The sequence below is a fragment of the Capra hircus genome, chromosome 11, assembly GCF_001704415.2.
Source record: "Capra hircus breed San Clemente chromosome 11, ASM170441v1, whole genome shotgun sequence".
NCBI classification, from domain to species: Eukaryota; Metazoa; Chordata; class Mammalia; order Artiodactyla; family Bovidae; genus Capra; species Capra hircus.
Window position 1 is genome coordinate 30,518,900 of NC_030818.1, and position 19,509 is coordinate 30,538,408.

Consider the following 19,509-nt stretch of genomic DNA (forward strand, 5'->3'; position numbering starts at 1 on the left):
TTCCCTGTTTCACTGGTCTTTTTTCTGTCTTTATGCAGGTATACTGTTTTTGACTACTATAGTTTTATATTAAGCTTTGAAGTCAGGATATATGGGACCTCCGGCTTATATTTTCTTTTTCAAGACTGTTTTTGTTATTCAACATCCTTTGAGGTTCCATATGAATTTCAAGATGGATTATTCCATTCACACCAAAAATGTCATTTGGATTTTGATAGGAATTGCGTTGAATCTTAACCTTTGTATGCATGCTAAGTCGCTTCAGCTGTGTCTGACTCTGCAACCCCGTGGACAGCAGCCCACCATGTTCCTCTGTCCCCGGGATTCTCTAGGCAAGAACACTGGAGTAGGTTGCCATTTCCTTTTCCACTTAGATGCCTTTGGGTAGTATCAATATCTTAATATTCAATATTAACTCTTCTAATCCATGAATGAGGAATTTATTCCCGTTTAGTAGTGTCATTTTCAACTTCTTTGCAGTGTTTTGTATTTTTTAGTGACAAGTCATTTTCCTCTTTGGTTGTGTTTACTCCTTAGCATTCTATTGATGGTATTGTAAATGGAATTGCTTGCTTTGTGTTCAGGTTGTTAATGCATAAAAATGCAACTAATTTTCTTAATTTTTTTTGTATGCTGTACCTCTTGCTGAATTTGTTCTAACATTGTATGTGTGTGTATATGTATGTGAGAATGAAACTTTTGGGGTTTTGTACATAATAAGATGTCATCTGCAAACAGAACCGGTTTTACTTCTTCTTTTTCAATTTGGATGCCTTTTATTTCTTTATCCTGCTTGATTGTCCTAGCTGGAATATATTGAATAGAAGTAGCAAGAGTGGGCAGGGCACCTTGGATGAAAAGGAAAAGCTTTCTGTGTATATTCTCTTTCTTCATGATTCAATCTTGGCAGGTTGTGAGTTTTTAGGAATTAGTTCATTTCATTTAGGATATCCAGCTTGTTGGCATGCAATTAGTCATAGTATTCTGTTATAATTCTTATTATTTCTGTAAAATCAGTAGTAAATTTTCATTACTTCTGATTGTAGTTTTCTTTATCAGTTGAGTCATATATTTATCAATTTTATTGATCTTTTTGAAGAAATAACTCCTGATTTTATTTTCTCTATTGTTTTCTTTTTCTTTATCTTTGCTTTACTTGGTATTATTTCCTTCCTTCTACTAGCTTTGGGCTTTATTTGTTCTTCTTTTTCTCAGTTCATTTCAGTTCAGTTCAGTCGCTCAGTCATGTCCGACTCTTTGCGACCCCATGAAATGCAGCACGCCAGGCCTCCCTGTCCATCACCAACTCCTGAAGTTCACTCAGACTCATGTCCATCGAGTCCGTGATGCCATCCAGCCATCTCATCCTCGGTCGTCCCCTTCTCCTCTTGCCCCCAATCCCTCCCAGCATCAGAGTCTTTTCCAATGAGTCAGCTCTTCTCATGAGGTGGCCAAAGTACTGGAGTTTCAGCTTTAGCATCATTCCTTCCAAAGAAATCCTAGGGTTGATCTCCTTCAGAATGGACTAGTTGGATCTCCTTGCAGTCCAAGGGACTCTCAAGAGTCTTCTTCAACACCACAGTTCAAAAGCATCAATTATTTTTAATAATTTGAGATCTTTCTTCTTTTTTTAATGCAAACATTTACAGCTATCAATTTCCCTCTGAGCACTGTTTTGCAGCATCCCATAGGTTTTGGTGTGTTGTGTTTTCATTTGTCTGAAGATATTTTTTATCTTTTGCAAAAGATTCTGATTCCTTTGATTTCCTCTTTGTGTTTTTTTTTTTTTCCTCTTTGATCCATTGATTTTTTTTTTTTTTTTTAGACTGTTGTTTAACTTCTGTGTCTTGTAGATTTTCTGGGTTTCCTTCTGCTTTTATTTCTGGTTTCATTCCATTGTGATCAAAAAACATACTTTGTATGATTTCAGTTAGTGGCCTAACTTACCAGCCTGTCCTGGAGAATGTTCTGTGTGAACTTAAGAAAAATGTGTGTCCAGCTGTTTTGCAAATTTTGTTTGTTTGTTAGGTGTAATTAGTCTGTCATGTTCAAGTTTTTTATTTCCTTATTGATATTCTGTCTGGTGGTTCTATTCATTATTGAAAGTGGAGTATTGAAATGTCCTACTACTATTGCAGAGCTATTTCTCTCTTTTTGTTGCATATATTTAGGAGCTCTGATGTTTGGTGCATGTATGATGAATTGATCCTTTTGTCATAATTTCTTTGTTCTTAACAGTGTTTGACTTAAAGTCTATTTTGTCTGATATTAGCATAGTTTCCCCAACCCTTGTGGTTACTATTTGCATGGAATATCTTTTTCCATAGTTTTACTTTTGACCTGTGTGTGTCCTTTGATTTAAGGTGAGTCTCTTGTAGACAGCATATTGCTGGGTACTGTTTATCCATTCTGCCAAACTGTTACTTTTGATTAGGAAGTTTAATCTATTTACCTTTAAAGTAATTACGGATAGGGGAGGAGTTATTCTTGCTATTTTGTTATTTTCTGTGTGTCTTTTAACTTTTTTGACCTTCATTTCTTCCCTTATATTCTTTTGTGTGTAGTTGATTTTTTGTAATGACACGTTTTGATTCCTTTCTCATTTCTTTTGTGTGTATTCCATGTTTTCTTTGTGGTTAAAGTTGTTAACAGCCTGTTTTGAACTGATATCAACTTTAATTTCATGTAAAAACTCTGCTCCTTTTTATTATTTCCCTGTTTGCTATGAGCTTAATTTGGCCTTCTCATTTTAGTTTCTTACAGTGGAATTTTAGGTCACCGATTTGAGACTTCCTTAGGCTGCAGTCCATGGGGTCGTGAAGAGTTGGACATGACTGAGCGACTTCACTTTCACTTTCTTTTCTTATATAATCATTTAAAGCTATAAAATTCCCTCTAGGCACTGCTTTAGGTTCAGAAGGAAATGGCAACCCACTCCAGTACTCTTGCCTGGAGAATCCCATGGATGGAGGAGCCTGGTGGGCTGAAGTCCATGGGGTCGCAAAGAGTTGGACACGACTGAGCGACTTCACTTTCACTTTCATGTTTTAAAATGTCGTGGTTTTGTTTGTGTTCAGTTAAAATTATGTTTTAATTTTCCTTGTGACTTATTCTTTGACCCATGGGTATTTAGAAGTGTGTTGTTTAATTTGTAAATATTTGAGGATTTTCCAGATCTTTCTGTTACTGATTTCTGGTATAATTCCTTTTGCTAAGTGAACATATACTTTGTGTGTGTTACATTTGTCAAGATTTGTTTGATGGTTCAGAATATGATACATCTTGTGGACATTCTATGTGCTCTTGAAAAGAATGTGCATTTAGCTCTTTGGGAGTAGAGTTTCCTGTAAATGCCAGTTAGGTTATGTTGGTTCATTGTGTTGTTCAGGTTGTCCACATTCTTACTGAATTTCATTCTGCTTTTTAAATTGATTACTATGGAGAGAAATGTTGAATTCTCCTACTATGATTGTGGATTTGTCTGTTAATGTTTTCATTTGTGTCAGTTTCTATTTATATTTCCTTTTAGTGGTTGGCTTATTCTAGTTAGTACAGTCCTTTATATTTTTTATTTATCCATTAAACGTGATGTCAATTGTCCTTTCTACTTCATTGTTGTTTAAAGTAAATCAGTTAAAACTTTAGAGATATTATTTAATTTTAAATTAGTTTGTATAAAAGCTGATACTTTTTTGGGGGGGCTTTCTTTTTTTAAAAAATTATTTATTTTAAATGAAACAAAGATGAATATTTTTAATAATAAAAGGTACAGTTCACTGAGAAGATAGATATCATAAACCACTAGAATATCAGAAGAAATATAAGGGAAAAGAAACAAATATATAATCATAGTGAGATACGTGAACATTTCTCTGAGAATATTTTATCAAATGCAGAAAAAATAAGAATAAGAGCATCTTGAAATGATGTCATTTATAATTTAAATGTAATAGATTTATATTTATATTAATCATATCCTATACAAATGTATTTAAAATTTTGTATCTCATAGGTTGTTATTAGATGTCAATAGGACATTTAGAAAAACTGGCAAAAAGAAAGTAGAATTCTTTTTGGTGTCTGTGACACATGTCATACGTATAAACAGGCTAATCTTGAAATTGTTTTCCGCTATCGGTCATCATAAGACACTGACTATAGTTCCCTGTGCTATGCAGTTAGCCTCTGTTGCTTGTTGCGTATCTTTTTTTTTTAATTAGAAAGGTATAAAAACTGATAAATATTACCTGAAAGCAGACAGCTGATTTCTGTCTATGTATGACTGCAAGTTTATTTACAATTTAAATATCAATTTATCCCCATATTGCATAGAAATGCTGCTGCTGCTGCTGTTAAGTCACTTCAGTCGTGTCCGCCTCTGTGCGACCCCAGAGAGGGCAGCCCACCAGGCTCCCCCTATAGCAGTGTTCTAAAATTCAAAATTAGGGAACATCACCTGACCAGGGAGAAATATATTTTAAGAAGCCACTTACGAAATGTTTAGATAATTTTATATTTTGCTGGTTCAGTGTTTTGTACACTATTGACTTTTGTATACTTTCCTTTTACACTGATTTACGAAACTCTATTGCATTTCTTTCTGTTTTTAGGATTCCAGTTCTCAGATGGATTTGAGCATTCAGGTAACTGATGGTGACATTAATGAGATAATTCAAATAGGTGGAACTGGAGATACATCTTCCAATGATGAAATAGGAAATACAAGAGATGTAGATGAGAATGGATTGCTAGGGATTATTGGTGCGGGAGACCTGAAGGTACCTGAAGAAGAAACTGGCAGTGTATCAAATGAAGATTCAAGTGTGGACAGTAGTGATAATGAAGACCCTGAGATAGACCTTGTGGAAGAAGTAAGGATTATTTTTGAGTTGAAAGTTTTAAAAAGTTATAGCATTTGTGCTCTAATATACTTTGGAACCAAGAGGAATAACAGTTCAGATCAATGCTGTCTCTAGTCTTTAAAGTGAGACTTACTTGTATTTGTACTTGTATTTAAGCTTTTGACCTTAAGCTGCAATGTAAATCAGTATTAAGTATTTAGGAATCAGTTACTAAATTTGTTAGTCTTAACTAGAGATAGTGGGAGTTTGAAGGGATGGGAGTGAAGTGAAAGAAGGCATCCAGGCATAATGTATCTGCTCTAATCCTAATATATGCCATGAAATCTTTGTGGAATGTGATAATTAAGAAGCATACGTATTATTAGCTGTCATTTATGGTGGCCTTACGTATGTCTCTGGAGAAGGAAATGGCACCCCACTCCAGTACTCTTTTGCCTAGAAAATTCCATGGATGGAGGAGCCTGGTGGGCTACAGTCCATGGGGTCACAAAGAGTCGGAGACGACCGAGCGACTTCGCCTTCGCCTACATGTGTGCCGGGTACTATACTAAATTGTATTGCCTTTTGTTATTTAACATTCCACTGCCCTATGGCTCTTATTACTGTTCTCATTTTGCAAATGAGAAAACTGAGATATGAGTAGTTTTAATAGCTTGCCAAAAAGGTCAGTCTTGTGGTTGTTGAGTGGCCAAACTGGGAGTCAAACTGAGGCTGTTTGACTTTTAAGTACAGTACTATTCTTTGCACTTGGAGAGACAGAATATGTCCCTCTATCTTTAAAAAATTCAGAGTATCATAAAATTCATTAATGTGACTATCTTTCATCTTTAGGACCCTTTAAATTCTGGAGATGATGTTAGTGAGCAAGATGTGCCAGACCTGTTTGATATGGATAATGTAATTGTCTGTCAGTATGATAAGGTACTGTACTCACCTTTTAGACTTTGGATTGATTAATTGCATTTATAGGAGAAAGTAAGCAAAATGTTAGGAAATACTATGATGAGTTTTTATTCAGTTAAATTAATCTCAGACAGATAGTTAATTCTATAAATCTGAGGGGTATTTTGGGTCTAACACCGTACTGTGTGGTCTCAGTGATACCAAAAAAGTGATAGTCCTTGTCTTAAAGAGGTGACAATCTTATTGAAGCAAGGTGTTTCTGTATGGAATAATAGAATGGCATACAATAAGATGGTAGGTAAATCAAAAGCAAAATATGTGACAGATAAATCAAATACTAAAATACATGACAGATAAATCAAATACTAAAATACATGGCGTATAAATGAAATACCAAGATGAGTGGCATGTAAATCAAATGCTAAGATAAGTGGCACAGACAGTTAAGTCCTAGGAGTGGCTAGGAAATGCAAGAAATCATTTGTAGTTGGAGTTCTCCACAAATCCTTTCTGGGTGATGTGGGGCTTTTAAATAGGTCTTGAATGATTTGTAGGATATGGATAAGTGTGGAGAGTAGGTATTCAGGAGAGGAGAATAGCCTAATAAAAGGCAGAGAAATGAATGCAAGTAGAATTATAAGAAAGAGTGAAGAGACAACTCTGCCTTGAATAAAGTGTTTTCCTTTTGAATATTTTAGGAAATGAGGCTGGGTGGGGGACAGAGGTTGAAGCAGATTGGAAAACCCAGAATCCTGGTAGGGAAAAATTCAGACTTGATTTGGTGGACATTAGCCCTCTAAGGATGATATTGAGAAAATTTCAATTGGGTTCTAAAACTGGCTTTGTTAATTTGGAAGTGGCAAATAGTAGGAACAACAGGGATGGTATGTAAAATAACAGAGCCCAGACTAAAGATGGCCGCATAGAACATAGAAGAATTAGAGATTATGATGGAAGATTCACTGGACTTTCAATACTATGTTGAAGAAAAGTGGTGAGAGTGGGCATCTTTGTCTTGTTCTAGATTTTAGCAGGAAGGCTTTCAGCTTTTCACTGTAGAGTATTATATGGGCTGTGGGTTTGTCATAAATAGCTTTCATTATATTGAGATTTGTTCCCTCTATACCCCCTTTCATAAGGGTTTTTTTTTTTTTTTGGTCATGAATGGGTGTTGAATTTTATCAGATGCTTTTTCTGCGTCTGTTGAGACGATCACATGGTTTTTGTCCTTTCTTTTGTTAATGTGGTATATCGTATTGATTGGTGTGTATTGAACCATCCTTGTGCACCTGGGATGAATCCAGCTTGGTTGTGGTGTATGAACTTTTTTTATGTGTTATTGGATTTTGTTTGCTAATATTTGGTTGAGAATTTTTGTGTCTGCATTCATCTAAAATATTGGCCTGCAGTTTTCCTTTTTTGGTAGTGTCTTTGTCTTGTTTTGGTATCAGTGTGATGGTGGCTTCATAGAATGTTTTGGGAAATATTTCTTTCTTTTCAGTCTTTTGGAAGAGTTAGAGAAGGATGGGTGTAAGTTCTTCTTTGTGTGTTTGGTAAAATATACAATAAGGAAAAGACAGTCTCTTCAGCAAGTAGTGCTGGGAAAGTCGGACAGTTGCATGTGTGTCAGTGAAGTTAGAACACACCCTCACACCATATACAAAAGTAAATTCAACATGGATTAAAGGCCTAAATATAAGATAAGACACCATTAAACTCCTAGAAGAGAACAGAGGCAAAGCATTCTCTGACATTAGTTTTCTTAAGTCAGTCTTCCAAGACAATAGAAATGGGACCTAGTCAAACTCACAAGCTTTTGCACAGCAAAGGAAACCATAAATAAAATGAAAAGCTAAACAACAAGATCCTACTGTATAGGTCAGGGAACTGGTTTCCATATTCTGTGATAAAGCACAGTGGAAAAGAATATTAAAAAAAAAAGTCTGTGTGTGCATAACTGAATCACTTTGCTGTACAGCAGAGATTGGCACAACATTGTAAATCTATACTTCAATAAAAATGTAAAATTAAGTAAAAAAGAAAAAACTAACAAGGGCTTAATTTTCAGAATATCAAAACAGCTCATGCAACTGAACAACAACAAAACAATGCAATCCAAAGATGGGCAGAGGACCGAAATAGATATTTCTCAAAGAAGACATACAGATGGCAGCGAGGAACATGAAAAGATGATCAGCATCACTAATTAAACTAGAGAAATGCAAATCAGAGCTATGGTGAGGTACCACCTCACACCAATCAGAATGACCATCATTAAAAAGTCTGCAAATATCAATTGCTGGAGAGGGTGTGGAGAAAAGGGAAACCCTCCTACCCTGTTGGTGGGCATGTAAATTGCTATAGCCACTATGGAAAACAGTATGGCGGTTCCTCAAAAAACTAAAATTAGAGTTGCCATATGATTCAGCAATCCCACTCTTGGGCACTTATCTGGACAAAACTAAATTGAAAAGATACATGCACCCCAGTGTTTATAGAAACACTGTTTACAACACAGTAGCCCAGCACATGGAAACAAGCTAAATGTGCATCTACAAATGAACGGACAAAGAAGACGTGGTACATATGCACAATGGAGTATTACTCAGCCATAAAAAGATGAAATAATGCCATTTGCAGCAGCATGGATGGACCCAGAGACTGTCATACTGAGTGAAGTAAATCAGAGAAAGAAATACCATATAATACCACTTATGTATGGAATCTAAAATACAACACAAATCAACATACCTGTGAAACGAAAACAGACTAACAGAGAACAGACTGGTTGCCAAGGAGTGGGGGTAGCGGAGGGAAGGACTGGAAGTTTGGGATTAACAGAGATAGAATACTATACATAGGATGGATAGATGACAAGGTCCTATTGTATAGCACAGGGAACCATATTCAGTATCCTGTGACAAACTATAATGGGAAAGAATATGAAAAAGAATATACATGTATGTGTGTATAAACTGAGTCACTTTGCTGTACAGAAGAAATTAGCACAACACTGTAAATGAGCTATACTTCAGTAAAATTAAGAAAAAGAAAAAAGAATCATTGGGATCTAGTAATTAGCTGGATATGAGAGAGGGATTGACAAGGGAGAGTTGAAGATGCCCTATGCTGCTGCTGCTGCTGCTGCTGCTGCGTCGCTTCAGTCGTGTCCGACTCTGTGCAGCCCCAGAGACGGCAGCCCACCAGGCTCCCCCGTCCCTGGTATTCTCCAGGCAGGAACACTGGAGTGGGTTGCCATTTCCTTCTCCAGTGCATGAAAGTGAAAAGTGAAAGTGAAGTCGCTCAGTTGTGTCCGACTCTTAGTGACCCCATGGACTGCGGCCTACCAGGCTTCTCCATCCATGGGATTTTCCAGGCAAGAGTATTGGAGTCGGGTGCCATTGCCTTCTCTAAAGATGCCCTATTCACTTTACCTATTTAAAGTGTACGATTCAGTGATTTTTAGTATGTTTATGCGTATGTGTAACCATTGTTATTGTTCAGTTGCTCAGTCGTGTCCGACACTTTGTGACCCCATGGACTGCAGCACATCAGGCTTCCCTGTCCTTCACTGTCTCCGGAGTTTGCTAAAACTCATGTCCATTGAGTCAGTGATGCCATCCAACCTTCTCATCCTCTGTCACCCCCTTCTCCTTCTGCCTTCAACCTTTTCCAGCGTCAGGGTCTTATTTCGTGAATCAGCTCTTCGCATCAAGCGGTCAAAATATTGGAGCTTCAGCATCAGTCCTTCCAATAAATATTCAGGGTTGATTTCCTTTAGGATTGACTGGTTTGATCTCCTTGCTGTCCAAGGGACTCTCAAGAGTTTTCTCTAGCACCACAGTTTGAAACTATTAACACAGTCAATTTGAGAAACTTTTCATCACCTGAGAGAGGAAGCCTGTTCCCTTTAGTTTCTCACTCCCATAACTGCTCCGTTTCTTCCCGTCCTCAGTAGTAAGGCACTGCTAATGTCACTGTAGATTTCCCCATTCTGGAGTTTTATAGGAAAAGAATTTATAATAGGTAATGTTTTATAACTCATTTCTCCTACCACACACAGTGTTTCAAGATTGATCCATACCATGGCTTGTAACAGTTCTTCATTCCTTTTGGTTGATGTGTATTGGTTCTTTGAATGGATATACCACAATTTGCTTATCCGTTCATCTGCTGAGTGACATTTTGAGTTTTTTCTAACTTTTGGCTATTATGAAGAATTTTGCTATAAATAGTCAATTTTTTGTGTGTGAATATATATTTTCATTTCTCTTGGTATATACCTAGGAGTGGAATTCCTGAGTTATACAGTAATAATTTAAGGCACTATCAGACTATTTTCCAAGATGGCTGTACTGTTTTTTCATTCCTGTGAATAGTGTATGAGGGTTTAGATTGCTTCACATTCTCACTAACACTTGTTATCTGATTTTTTGATTCTAGCCATCCTAGTGAGTATAAAGTGGTGTCTTGTGGTTTTGAGTTGCATTTCCCTGATGACTAATGCATATTTACACCTTTCACTTTTTTTCAGTAACAATTTCAATATACTTAGGTCAAACAGAAGATGATATTTTGAATTGCTGTAAAAATAAATCATTTTCTCTAAAAATAGGATCTTCTCTCCTATAACATTTTATATAGATAGAAAATGGCAATTTATATGCTAGTAAACATAAACATAAGAAGGAAAAGGTAATAGAAAAGGAACTGGTCTTGGTTTGAAACTGTTTAGATTCTTATTCTTATAAACAGTGTATTGCATTCTATAAACAGTGTGATGCCTTATATAAGGCATTAGATTATATTTGCATTCCATAGAGTCACAAATAGTTTTCTAGACCATTATGGATATAGTATCCTTAGTGGTACTGCACTGTGGAAAATAGCTTGCAGTTAATTAACACAGTGCTTTATATTTTTCAAAGTATTTTTAAAAAATATTTATTTGTATGTTTGAGGTATTAGTTGTGGCTTGCAGGATTTCTCTTCATCATGTGAGATCTTTCCTGCATTGGAGAAGGAAATGGCAACCCACTCCAGTGTTCTTGCCTGGGGAATCCCAGGGTCGGGGGAGCCTGGTGGGCTGCCATCTATAGGGTCGCACAGAGTCGGACACGACTGAAGTGACTTAGCAGCAGCAGCAGCAGCATGGACTCAGTAGTTGTGGTACCGGGTTAGTTGCTCCGTGGCAGGTGTAATCTTAGTTCCCCGACCAAGGATTGAACCCATGTCCCCTGCACTGCCAGGGCGGATTCTTAACCACTAGACCACCAGGGAAGTCCCCAAAGTATTTCCTTATACACTGTCTTTTGCTTCTCGCAACAACCTGTGAGGTAGACAGAAAGAGTGGTGTTTGATATTTAGTGTTACCAGGTGGCACAGTGGTAAAGAGTGTTCCTGCCAGTGCAGAAGATGCAGGTTTGATCCCTGGGTCAGGAAGATCCCCTGGAGTAGGAAATTGCAGCTTGGTCCAGTATTCTTTCTTGAAGAATTCCATGGACAGAGGAGCCTGGCAGGCTGCACAGTCCATGGAGTTGCAGAGTCAGACACGACTGAGGATGTAGCATGTTAGTAAATCTAGTTTTCTGAGGGCACTCTAACTAGTGGATATTTTAAGAACAATACAAAAGCAAGACATCGGGGAACTACTGAAAATTTTTTGAAAAGGAAGTGAGAAAGTCAGAAGATAGCTAGCAAAGAGAATGTATCTACAATCAAAGTGGGGTGGGAGAAACCATTGTTTTAGTGAATTTTTATGAAAGAATAACTTCCAAGTTCTGGTTACTAGTTGTCTTATTTGAAGAAGTATTGAGTGTAACCAAACTCAAGTAAATTGAAAAACTTCAGTAATAGTCTTGTAAGCTCTTTACTGCTTAGTGTGTTTTGAAGGCCAGTAGTATCAGTTCCCCTGGGAGAGTGTTAAAAATAAGGAATTTTGAGTCTTATCCTAGAGTACTGGATCAAAAAGTGCATTTTAACAAGACTCCCAGGTGATTTTCATGCTCACTAAACTTTGAGAAGAGTTGGGGTTTTTGTTTGCTTTTCGGTATATTTTATCTGACTTTGATTATCATATGAGATTTAACTTTAAAATTTATAAGCTAACAGTCAAGGGAAAAACTTTGAGATGAAGATGTACAGTGAAGAAGGGTTAAATGAAGGTCACTGATAAACATGCTGAGTGAAAGTTATGGACATACTATTTCCGAGGCAGAATGAACAATATTAATATAAAGATGAAAATAATAAAGATATTATAGGGAAGATTAATGGTGAAATGAAACATTTTACTATAGTTAGGAGTGTTCTGTGCTATAAATAGGATACTATTAATAGTGGAATGTGAAACTATTTAAATATGTTCCATTTTCATTTAACAGTTTAGCTGACTTTGTCCCTTAGATGCTAGTATTACAGTGGGTAATTACTAGGTGTGTAGCACAGTATCTTTCTCTTTTGTTTTCTGAATAGATATTGCATACACATTGTTAAAATATCTAAATACTATAAAAGGTATACCATCAGGACTCTGGTACCCAGTCCTTCACCATCTGGTCTTCCTACCAGTTGCTCCCTGTCACTGCCTTCAGTGCAAATAAGTAACCAGTTACATTAATTTCTTTATATATTTAGTCTCTTTATTCAAGTAGAGCCTAAAGGGGTAGGATCAGTTCAGTTCAGCGCTCAGTCGTGTCCGACTCTTTGCGACCCCATGAATCACAGCATGCCACGCCTCCCTGTTCACTACCAACTCCCGGAGTTCACTCAGACTCACGTCCATCAAGTCAGTGATGCCATCCAGCCATCTCATCCTCTGTCGTCCCCTTCTCCTCCTGCCCCCAATCCCTCCCAGCATCAGACTCTTTTCCAATGAGTCAACTCTTCGCATGAAGTGGCCAAAGTACTGGAGTTTCAGCTTTAGCATCAGTCCTTCCAAAGAACACCCAGGACTGATGTCCTTCAGAATGGACTGGTTGGATCTCCTTGCAGTCCAAGGGACTCTCAAGAGTCTTCTTCAACAGCACAGTTCAAAAGCATCAATTCTTTGGCACTCAGCTTTCTTTCACAGTCCAACTCTCACATCTATACATGACCACTGGAGAAACCATAGCCTTGACTATAGACAAAACTATATTTTGCACCTTGTCTTTGAAGAGATTAACAATATATCTTAGAAATCTTTATCTGGATATTTTTATAACTGTGTAATATTCCATTGTAGAATTATTAAAACTTATTTAACTCATCTCTTATTTGAGCTATTTTTTAGTTGTTTGCTATTGAATGACCATGTACATAAAACATTTCATATGTGGGCAGTTTTATCTGTTAAATAAATCTCTATAAGTGGAATTACTGGGTTAAAGGGCAAATCTATTTGGTTAGATATTGCCAGAATGCTCTCCTGGAGGTTATTCCAGTATATATGCCTATTACAGTGTTTGAGAGTCCTCCTTTTTCTACAGCCTTGCCAATGGAATGTAATGAGACATTTGGATCTTTGTTATTATGAAAGGTGAAAAATGATACTTTGGTGACATTTTTAACTTTTTGTGTGTTATGAACCATTTATATTTAATTTTATGTGAACTGCTTGTTCATAACCTTTGTCTGTTTTATTTTTATTTATTTTTAATTGGAGGATAATTGCTTTACAATGTTGTGTTGGTTTCTGCTGTGCAACAATGTGAATCAGCCATGAGTATACATGTATACCCTCTCTCGAGCCTCCCTTTCACCCTGTTAGGTTGTCATAAAGCACTGAGCTGACCTCCCTGTATTATACAGCAAATTCCCATTAGATATCTGTTTTACATATGGTAATGTATATATTTCAATGCTACTCTCTCAATTCGTCCCACCCTCTATGTTTAAAAAAATTGAATTATTAGTCAGTTTATTGATTCCTAAGAGTTCTATATTATTTTGGGAGAGATTAGCTCTTGGTATGTGCAAAAATACTTTTTCCTCAGTTATTTGCTTTCAATGCTTTTTCTTCCATTCAAGCAGATGTTGAACTCGTCAACCTTTATTTTTATGGCTTCTGAATTTTGAGTCATGAATGGAAAGTTCTTTTTTACCTCAGGATTTTAAAGGGATTCATCCATGTTTTTCTCGAGTATTTCTTTGGTTTCTTTTAAAAAATGTAAGTCTTGATTGATAGAGCCATTTTTCTTGGTGTGACAGGTGATGATAAATTTTTTCCCAGATAGCTACCCAGTTTTCTTTCTTTTTTTAAATTTTATTTTATTTATTTATTTTTTAATTTTAAAATCTTTAATTCTTACATGCGTTCCCAAACATGAACCCCCCTCCCACCTCCCTCCCCATAACATCTCTCTGGGTCATCCCCATGCACCAGCCCCAAGCATGCTGTATCCTGCGTCAGACATAGACTGGTGATTCTATTCTTACATGATAGTATACATGTTAGAATGCCATTCTCCCAAATCATCCCACCCTCTCCCTCTCCCTCTGAGTCCAAGAGCCCATTATACACATCTGTGTCTTTTTTGCTGTCTTGCATACAGGGTCGTCATTGCCATCTTTCTAAATTCCATATATATGTGTTAGTATACTATATTGGTGTTTTTCTTTCTGGCTTACTTCACTCTGTATAATCGGCTCCAGTTTCATCCATCTCATCAGAACTGATTCAAATGTATTCTTTTTAACAGCTGAATAATACTCCATTGTGTATATGTAGCACAGCTTTCTTATCCATTCATCTGCTGATGGACATCTAGGTTGTTTCCATGTCCTGGCTATTATAAACAGTGCTGCGATGAACATTGGGGTACATGTGTCTCTTTCAATTCTGGTTTCCTCGGTGTGTATGCCCAGCAGTGGGATTGCTGGGTCATAAGGTAGTTCTATTTGCCCCAGTTTTCTTAATATTGCTTATTGATAAATCTATTTTGTCTCCACTTAAAAGAGAATGATTTCTTTATCATCTACTGAAGTTCAGTATTTTGAATTTACTTCTTGATTTTCTGTTTTGTCTCATTGGGTTGTCCATTAACCTCTGCTACATTGCTTTAATTGTTTTGAGGTTTTTAATATCTTTATTTTATTTTTTTAAATTTACTTATTTTAATTGGAGGCTAATTAGTTTACAGTATTGTAGTGGTTTTTGCCATACATTGACATGAATCAGCTATGGGTGTACATGTGTTCCCCATCCTGAATCCCCTTCCCACCTCCCTCCCCATCCCATCCCTAGGGTCTGGGATCCCAGTGCACCAGCCCTGAGCACCCTGTCTCATGCATCAAACCTGGACTGGTAATCTGTTTCACATATGATAATATACATGTTTCAATGCTATTCTCTCAGATCATCCCACCCTCGCCTTCTGCCACAGAGTCCAAAAGACTGTTCTATACATCTGTGTCTTTTTTGCTGTCTTGCATATAGGGTCATCATTACCATCTTTCTAAATTCCATATATATACATTAATACACTGTATTGGTGTTTTCCTTTCTAACTTCACTCTGTATAATAGGCTCCAGTTTCATCCACCTCATTAGAACTGATTCAAATGTATTCTTTTCAATGGCTGAGTAATACTCCATTGTGTATACGTACCACGGCTTTAATATCTTGTAGGGCTGGTATTTCTTCATATTCTCTTCCAGAGTTTTGCTGGACATTCTTGTTTATTTCTCTGTATTGACTTAAGAATCAGCTTCTCTGGTTAAAAAAAACAAAAACCAAAAACCTGTTGATATTTTCACCGAGATCACATTAATAGAATTTGGTATTTTAGTAATATTAAGGAGGAGTGGGTTTCAGTTTAGGATGCGATGTCCAGGGGAGGCTTTACTGACAACGTGATAGGGTAAAGATCGAAAGAATGTAAGAGAATGAGCCATGAGGATATTTGGAATCATTTCAGACAGAGGGAGCAACAAATACATAAGTCCTGAGGTGGAAGAATACCTGTGTGTTCAGGGAACAGTGAGGAGACCAGAGCATTAAGTGAGGGGAGGAACATTAAGTGAGCGGAATGACCTTATAGGCCATTTTAAGGACTTTATTTTTGAATGAGAAGTCATCGGAGAGTTTGAGCATAGAAATGATATCTGGTTTATGTTTTAACAGGGCCACTCTGGCTACCATTTTTAGAGTAGACTTAGTGGGGCAGAGGGTGAAAATAGGGAAACTAGCTGTGGAGCATTATCAGCCCAGGTGAGAGGATGGTAGCTGAAACAAGAGTAATAGTCATGGAGGAGGCGGAAATGGCTGGAATGTGAATATGGCTTGCAGGTGGAACTAGCATTTACTGATGGACCTGGATGTGAGGTGTGAGCAAGAAGGGTAAAGATTATCTCCAAGATTTCTTGTCTGAATGAGTGGCCATTCCCCACTGAGATGGGGAAGACTGTGAAGTTCAGGGGAAAATATATATCAGTGTCCTTGTTTTTAACTTGCTTGAGATGTTTATTGGACATTCAGGAAGATGTGTTGAAGCAGTTGAATGAGAATCAGAGTTTTCAGGGAGACGTATGAGCTGGGGATATAAATTGCTGGAGTCATTAGTTGATATTTAAAACCATGAGATTAGATAAGATCACCAAGGGAGTGATATAAACAGGAAGAAGAGTCCTGGTATACTCTAAAAGTGAGGTGAGGGAGAGAAGGAGAAATCAGTACAGAAAACAAAGGAATGGTCAAAGAAATGGAATAGAAAGAAATGGAAAACCAGGAACGTTCTGGAAGCCAAATGAGGAAAATATTTCAAAAAGGAGAATGTATTTAATGGTGCCGGTAGTCGAGTATTGTAAAATGTATTCCTAACTATGCTATGTCTTTTTTTGCTACAGAAAATAGGCTCTTTCTTTATAACTGTTGCTTGTATATGTGAAAGCTATGAATTTCTATATATTAATTTTATACCAATATGAATTCTTGTTTAGTCATTTTTAATTGATTATCTTAGATTTTTCAGATATGTGGTCATTGTGTCTGCAAATTTATTTCATCTCTTTCAGTTTTTATATCTCTTCAGTTCAGTTCAGTTCAGTCGCTCAGTTGTGTCCAACTCTTTGCAACCCCACGAATCACAGCACGCCAGACCTCCCTGTCCATCACCAACTCCCAGCTTTCACCCAGACTCACGTCCATAGAATTGGTGATGCCGTCCAGCCATCTCATCTCTGTCATCCTCTTCTCCTCCTGCCCCCAGTCCATCTAATTATGCTGTCCAGTACTGGTTGTACTTTCCTTTCGTCTACTGTATTGGCTAGTACCTCTAGAGTGAAAAGTCAGATGATTGTTTTCTTGTCTATGTTCTGACTTGAGTGGGAATATTTTAAGGATTTTCCTCACTAAGCACTAAGTCGCAGCTTCTGGGTTGAGGTAGAGTGTGTGTGTATTTGTAGGACATAGTCTTTCTTAAAATGCTTGAGTTTTATCAAAAGCTTTTTCAACATCATTGGGGATGATTATATTATTTGTCTCCTTAGGTCTAGTAATATAGTTTTTTATACTAATAAGTTCCTAATGTTGAACCATGGTTGCATTTCTAGAATAAATATAGAAAATAATTAATAAATATAGTCGCTTGATAAAGGTAATGGGCAGAGTTGTTGCTGCTTCTGCTATTTTTCTTTTCCTAATATTGGTCAGATTTTATCACTTCTGTTAAGGATTCTGTTGTCATGGTTGTGTTCCCTGAGACCAAAGATAAGTGCGTATGAAAATTAGAAAGTCAAAACTCAGAGAAGAAATTTTCCATCATTAGGACATTTCCTTCCTCCCCACACAAATGGAGGATTTATCCTGTGTATTTTCCTGTGCCTCCCAAAATGCATCTGAATACTAGACACAGGGTTTTCTTCCTCAGTTTGACTATTTGCAGTCAACAACTAGGTTTAATTTTTACTCTTGATTTCAGATCATGTATTTCTAAGCTTTTTAAATAGTCACTTGTAATTTACCCAGAAATAACAATAATTGTATGATTTCTTACCTATTAAGATGGTAGGATTTTCTAGTTTTTATTTTGTATCAGCCTGGTTTACTGAATCTAAAGAATAGCCAGTAGAATCTGATAGATTATAAGCTATATTTTCTGACCTTGCTCAGTGTGTTCTTTAGGACTATTGACTGTCTTCTTCAAAATGAAACACAACTATTTTTTTCATTCTTGATATTAACTGCATCCTCTCTGTTCCTTTGCAGATATAGTGACCTCTGCTGTTCTTGAGCAATCCAGGCATGCCCCTCTCAGGACTTCTGTTCTCTGTGCCTATAATGCTCTCTAGTCAACATATTCTTTTTCAGTCTTTGCTCAGATGTTACCTCAAGCTCCCACTGATGCTTCTACTTAAAACTGTAATCGCATCTCTGTGTTTGTGATACTCTTTTTTCCTGATCTATTTTTCATAACACTTCCCAGGTGGTGCTAGTGGTAAAGAACCTGCTTGTCAATGCAGGAGACATAAGAGACATGGGTTCGATCCCTGGTCGGGAAGATCCCCAGGAGGAGGGCATGGCAACCCACTCCAATATTCTTGCCTGGAGAATCCCACGGACAGAGGGACCTGGCAGGCTACAGCCCATAGGGTCACAGAGAGTCAGATGCGACTGAAGCGGCTTAGCTTGCATGCACACTACTTTTTAATAGTCTAAGGAGTTTATGGTTTTATTGGCTTTGTTTCTCCAATCCTTAGTAAAATGTAAACTCTTCAAAGATAGGAATTTTTCTCCTGTTCAAAAAAGAAATTCTATATTTTCCTTTTTAAAACAACTAATAAATCTCTAGTGCTTAAAGCAATACCTGATACATAGGAGTTCAGCAAATATTTGCTGAATGAGTGAATAAACTATCCTAAAGAGATTTTATTTATAAAGAACTCCCTGGTGGTCCAGTACTTAAGAATTTGCCTTCCAATACAGGGGATGTGGGTTCTATCTCTGGTCAGGGAACTAAGATCCCATATGCTGTGGAGCAGCTAAGCCCACACATCACAACTAGAGAGCCCACATGCCACCACTGTTGAAACCCACATGCTCTGGAGCCTGCACAGCACAACTGCTAAGCCTGTGAGCTGCAGCTGGAGAATTCCTGCATTACAGCAAAGGATCCTGCGTGCCACAATAAAGATCCTGCATGCCACAACTAAGACCCAAGGCAACCAAATAAGTAAATAAATAAATATTAAAAAAGAAAAAGAACTCCCATTTAGGGTCAGAATAATCCCATGGGATATGCAAAGGAATGTAAATAATCCTTTAACTTCTTAATTTGATTAATTTAGACTATTTTTCTCCCTCCAGATTCATCGAAGCAAGGACAAATGGAAATTCTATCTGAAAGATGGTGTTATGTGTTTTGGAGGGAGAGACTATGTATTTGCAAAAGCCATTGGTGATGCAGAGTGGTAAAACTTATGAGCTCAGTACATCATAAACATCAGAGGGACTATATCACATATTGTTCACTGTATGGAATTTAATAAAATTATAATTCAGATGCAGATACAAATATACAATGTTACATTTCTTTCATTTTATATTTCAAACTGTTTAACAGGTTTTTATTTTTTAATTATCTGTACCGTTACAAAGCACAGATGTATTAAGTGTGATGTAGCATGAAGAAATTTCATATTTCTTAAATTCTGAAGTAAAATTTAAGTCAGACTCCAGTTCCCCATCATGGCAAAGTCAGTATCAGTTATGAGACTGGGGCTGGTGTTCCTCCCACTGCTCAGCAAACCATGTTACAAAATATC

General features: G+C 37.0%; 1 protein-coding gene across 1 annotated transcript in view; it reads left to right on the forward strand.

Moving 5' to 3' along the window:
• GTF2A1L (general transcription factor IIA subunit 1 like) overlaps nt 1-19,189 on the forward strand; it is a 46,702-nt gene extending 27,513 nt beyond the window's left edge. The window contains exons 6-8 of the mRNA XM_005686581.3: nt 4,611-4,871; nt 5,694-5,783; nt 19,052-19,189. Of these exons, the coding sequence (XP_005686638.2) occupies nt 4,611-4,871; nt 5,694-5,783; nt 19,052-19,159 (459 nt within the window). The 3' untranslated portion in view covers nt 19,160-19,189. The remainder of the gene's footprint in view (nt 1-4,610; nt 4,872-5,693; nt 5,784-19,051) is intronic.